We start from the raw sequence: 3,279 nt of genomic DNA, 5'->3' as shown, positions 1-3,279 counted from the left end.
AAATAGCATTGTGAGTGCTTAATACATGTATACCCAGTCTGGAACCTGCATCTGAAGGCACAGTAACAGTTGTTGGTGTTATCATAGCAGAATAGGACATTTGGACGCGGATGTCCCACCACAAACAACCCGCCTCCGGCGTTTAGCCGCAGAGGGACCCTCCGGAGCCGCCCACTTCGACGAGAAAGTACGTTTTAGGGTAGGTGGCTAGCATTAGGGTAAGGGGTTAACTTAAGGGGCTTTAGCGGATAAAGATAAACACGTACTGTAAAGGGTTTTAGGCTAAGGGGCTAACTAAAGGAGCTTTAGCGCTTAGGGTGTGTACAGTAAAGGGTTTTAGGGTAAGGGGTTACGTTTTTTAGTGTAAGGGTAGCATTAGTATTATGGTTAACATTAGAGGGTTTGGGGTGTGGGCTAAGGTTAGTGACTTACCTTAGCACTCAAGCAGCCGGCGGGTGAGTGCCCTGGCGATTAAGTGATCAGCAAACTAATTGCCGGCGTTCATTTGGTTGCGGTGAAATGGCTGCGTCCAAACGTCCTAGACTGTTATGTTGCATATTGCAATTATAATTAGTGCATGCTGCAATCAAGATTTAATTCAGTTACCACACAAATGAGAGATCTGTCCATTGCTGTCAGTGCTGATTTATAAACCTGGAAGGGATTATTACTTGTTATTAACCAGCACTGACTGCAAAACTGGTGCAAAACCAATGCAAAAAATACCATTAGATGTAGCAAAGAGCAGGAATCCCACTGAAAGCAACTGGTGTTTTTCCTTTGATAAAATGCTAAAAATCATTTGCCCTGATTTTGCAGCCTGGAGACTGTAATACATAAACCCACAAGTGTTTTTTCTCAGCTTTAAACTGCACTTACTGTAGAAAACCTGTGACCAATGGCCTCCTGACGTTCCTGTAAAGCTGCAGTTCAGTCAATATCCTGCATGTGTGTTTTTTTTAATAAATCAATTCTGTAGTAAGAAAAAATACTTTTAGCATTTTCTGTTTAAAAAAAAAAACAACTTTGAAAGACCAATTTTCTTGTATTCTATTTTAACAAGCATGCTTGTTCCTATAGCAACGATTTACATTCCCCATATTTAAAGATGTCGCCAAACTTTGAGGATCAATAGACGGAGAACGAATTGACCGGCAGCTATGCAGTTCTTTAGGTAATTAGAGATTGCCCACATGAAACTATTGAAGTAAAAAAAAAAAAGAAGACTGAACTGCAGCTTTAACATCACATTGTACATCACATTGTACATGATAAGCAGATCCTGCTGTGCTGACCCATAACCAACAGTGTTTGTTTTTCTTGTTATTGTGGCATCTGTTTAAACCTTGATAGTAATATGTGGTGTGATTTGCTACATTCAATGTGGATGTAAAACCTGACCTGTTGGGAGTACTTGAGGACTGGAGTTGGGAACCACTGTCCTTGAGAATGACACAGGGAATCATTTATCCAAGTCTCCATGGTGCAAACTCTAAACAAGCACAATGTTTATCAATGGAAAGAAATCCCATTAAAAGCAATATCATTTTTTTCCTGTGTTGATGTTTCCTCCCCCACATTGTACCAATTGTGCAGTAAAGACATGCTTGGCTAAAAGAAAATTAACCCATTTGCTGCCAGAAGGCTCAGTGAAGTGGCTGGGGTTCATTTTATCAATCACAGAGGGTCATTTTTGGGTTTTATTGCAGTGAACCTGGCCCCATAAAAGAAATGACAATTGTTTGGTGGTTTTTTTTTATTTAGAGTTTAAAATCAATGTCATCATATTGATATAAATATGTAAAAGATAAAAGAAGAAATGTCTGTTAAAGTGCTGGGCCAGCAAGTTTCCTATATACACATCAAGTGACATACAAGAGCACATTCACAAACAATAGTCAGCCATTGTACAAAATAACAACATTTGAGTTAAAAAATTAAAAAAAAAAAAAAAGCAATAGGTGAATTGCCTATTACCGTGAGCCATGAGAATTCCCATAAAATACCTCTTCACAATGCATCAACATAGAAAAGGGAACTACACATTGCAGTTAGTGTCTTGCACAAAGAACTAAAAACACTCCAGTCTAGAATAATGTTCATCAAAAGGCTTTAAGAAGGTGCACCATTAGAACGTCCATCACTCGAAGAGCCTCATGATCAGCTTCATGATCAGTCTGACTGAGGTATTGACATAGTTCTCTGTATATCAGGATCCAATCCATTGACCAGAACGTGTCTCTTTGCTCAGAACATTGTCCATGTTTATGTCCCCTTGACATTGTTGAGTAGGTCACTCAGTTCACTGATGTAGGAGATGGTGCACTTTAAAGTCTGGATCTTGGTGAGAGGCTGCCTCCCCTGGCTGTAAATCGGTGGCAAGTTATTGCGGAGGGTCCGAAGAGCCTCAGAAATTGCCCTCATCCGCAGCTTCTCCCTCTCACTGGCCTTTCTCCTGCGCTGTGTTGACATTGAGGCTTTGTGACCACGTTTGCGTCCCCCTTTGGCTCGCCCTGTCTCTTGCAGGCAGTGAGTAGGATAGTGCAGCAACCTGTAGGTCACCATCTCACTGCCGAAAGGCATCTCCTTCAAGCCTGGTGGGTGAGAGCAAGCAGAGAAGGAGGACTCATAGGAGATGGCAGGAGACAAGCTCTGTGGAGATGGAGTCTGGCTCAAGGAATAACTCTCACCGCTGTTCTTCCAGTCCCAAGAGGCTGACAAATAGGCAGAATCGGGGTCAGAATCTGAGCCCAAGACGTAGTCTTCTTCCATCTTCAGGATAGGTTGGTGCATGGTATCCATTAGAAAGAATACTTATTTCAGAAAATAAGTAATAATCCTTCCCAGAGTATTGGCAATCAGGATCAGGAGAGCAGTAGAGAGTATCACAATCAGAGTTTTGCAGGGGATTGCAATGAGGAGAGCTGTAGAAGACACTCCTGCCTATGTATGACAAGAAGTAGATTAGTAGAAGACCCCTCTCCTGTTGATTGCTGACTGAGCTCTCTGTGGGGGGTTGGGGGGTGGGGGGAGAGACCCTTTTATATAGATCTGCCAAATCTGGAGAGGGAGCTCAAATGGAAGAGTTCAAAGGAGACAACAAAGTGTTAAGATGGAAAATGAACTCCTGAAGTGTGACTTTCTTCTTAATGAGAATTATCATCCTTCAGCTAAATTGTCTTTCAATAAACAGACTGGGTGAGGAGGAGGAGAGGGACTATCTTTATGATGCAAATTAACATATATTTTTTAAAAGCAGGTAAATGCAGTTTGTTTTCC

At 41.6% G+C, this 3,279-nt stretch overlaps 1 protein-coding gene across 1 annotated transcript; it reads right to left on the bottom strand.

Annotated features, from left to right (window-relative positions):
- Positions 1-2,189: 2,189 nt before the first annotated feature.
- MSGN1 (mesogenin 1) lies at positions 2,190-2,802 on the bottom strand. Its single transcript, XM_075594842.1, has one exon. The coding sequence runs from the start codon at positions 2,800-2,802 to the stop codon at positions 2,266-2,268; it is 537 nt and encodes a 178-aa protein (XP_075450957.1). The 3' UTR covers positions 2,190-2,265.
- Positions 2,803-3,279: the final 477 nt, after the last annotated feature.

Source organism: Ascaphus truei, chromosome 4 (assembly GCF_040206685.1).
Source record: "Ascaphus truei isolate aAscTru1 chromosome 4, aAscTru1.hap1, whole genome shotgun sequence".
Taxonomy (NCBI): domain Eukaryota; kingdom Metazoa; phylum Chordata; class Amphibia; order Anura; family Ascaphidae; genus Ascaphus; species Ascaphus truei.
The sequence above is the reverse complement of the archived record's forward strand: the minus strand, read 5'-3'. Positions and strand labels throughout refer to the sequence as shown.

Bases quoted from the DNA above. Each gene is read 5' to 3' on its own strand.
- MSGN1 (XM_075594842.1), bottom strand. From the start codon at position 2,802: ATGGATACCATGCACCAACCTATCCTGAAGATGGAAGAAGACTACGTC.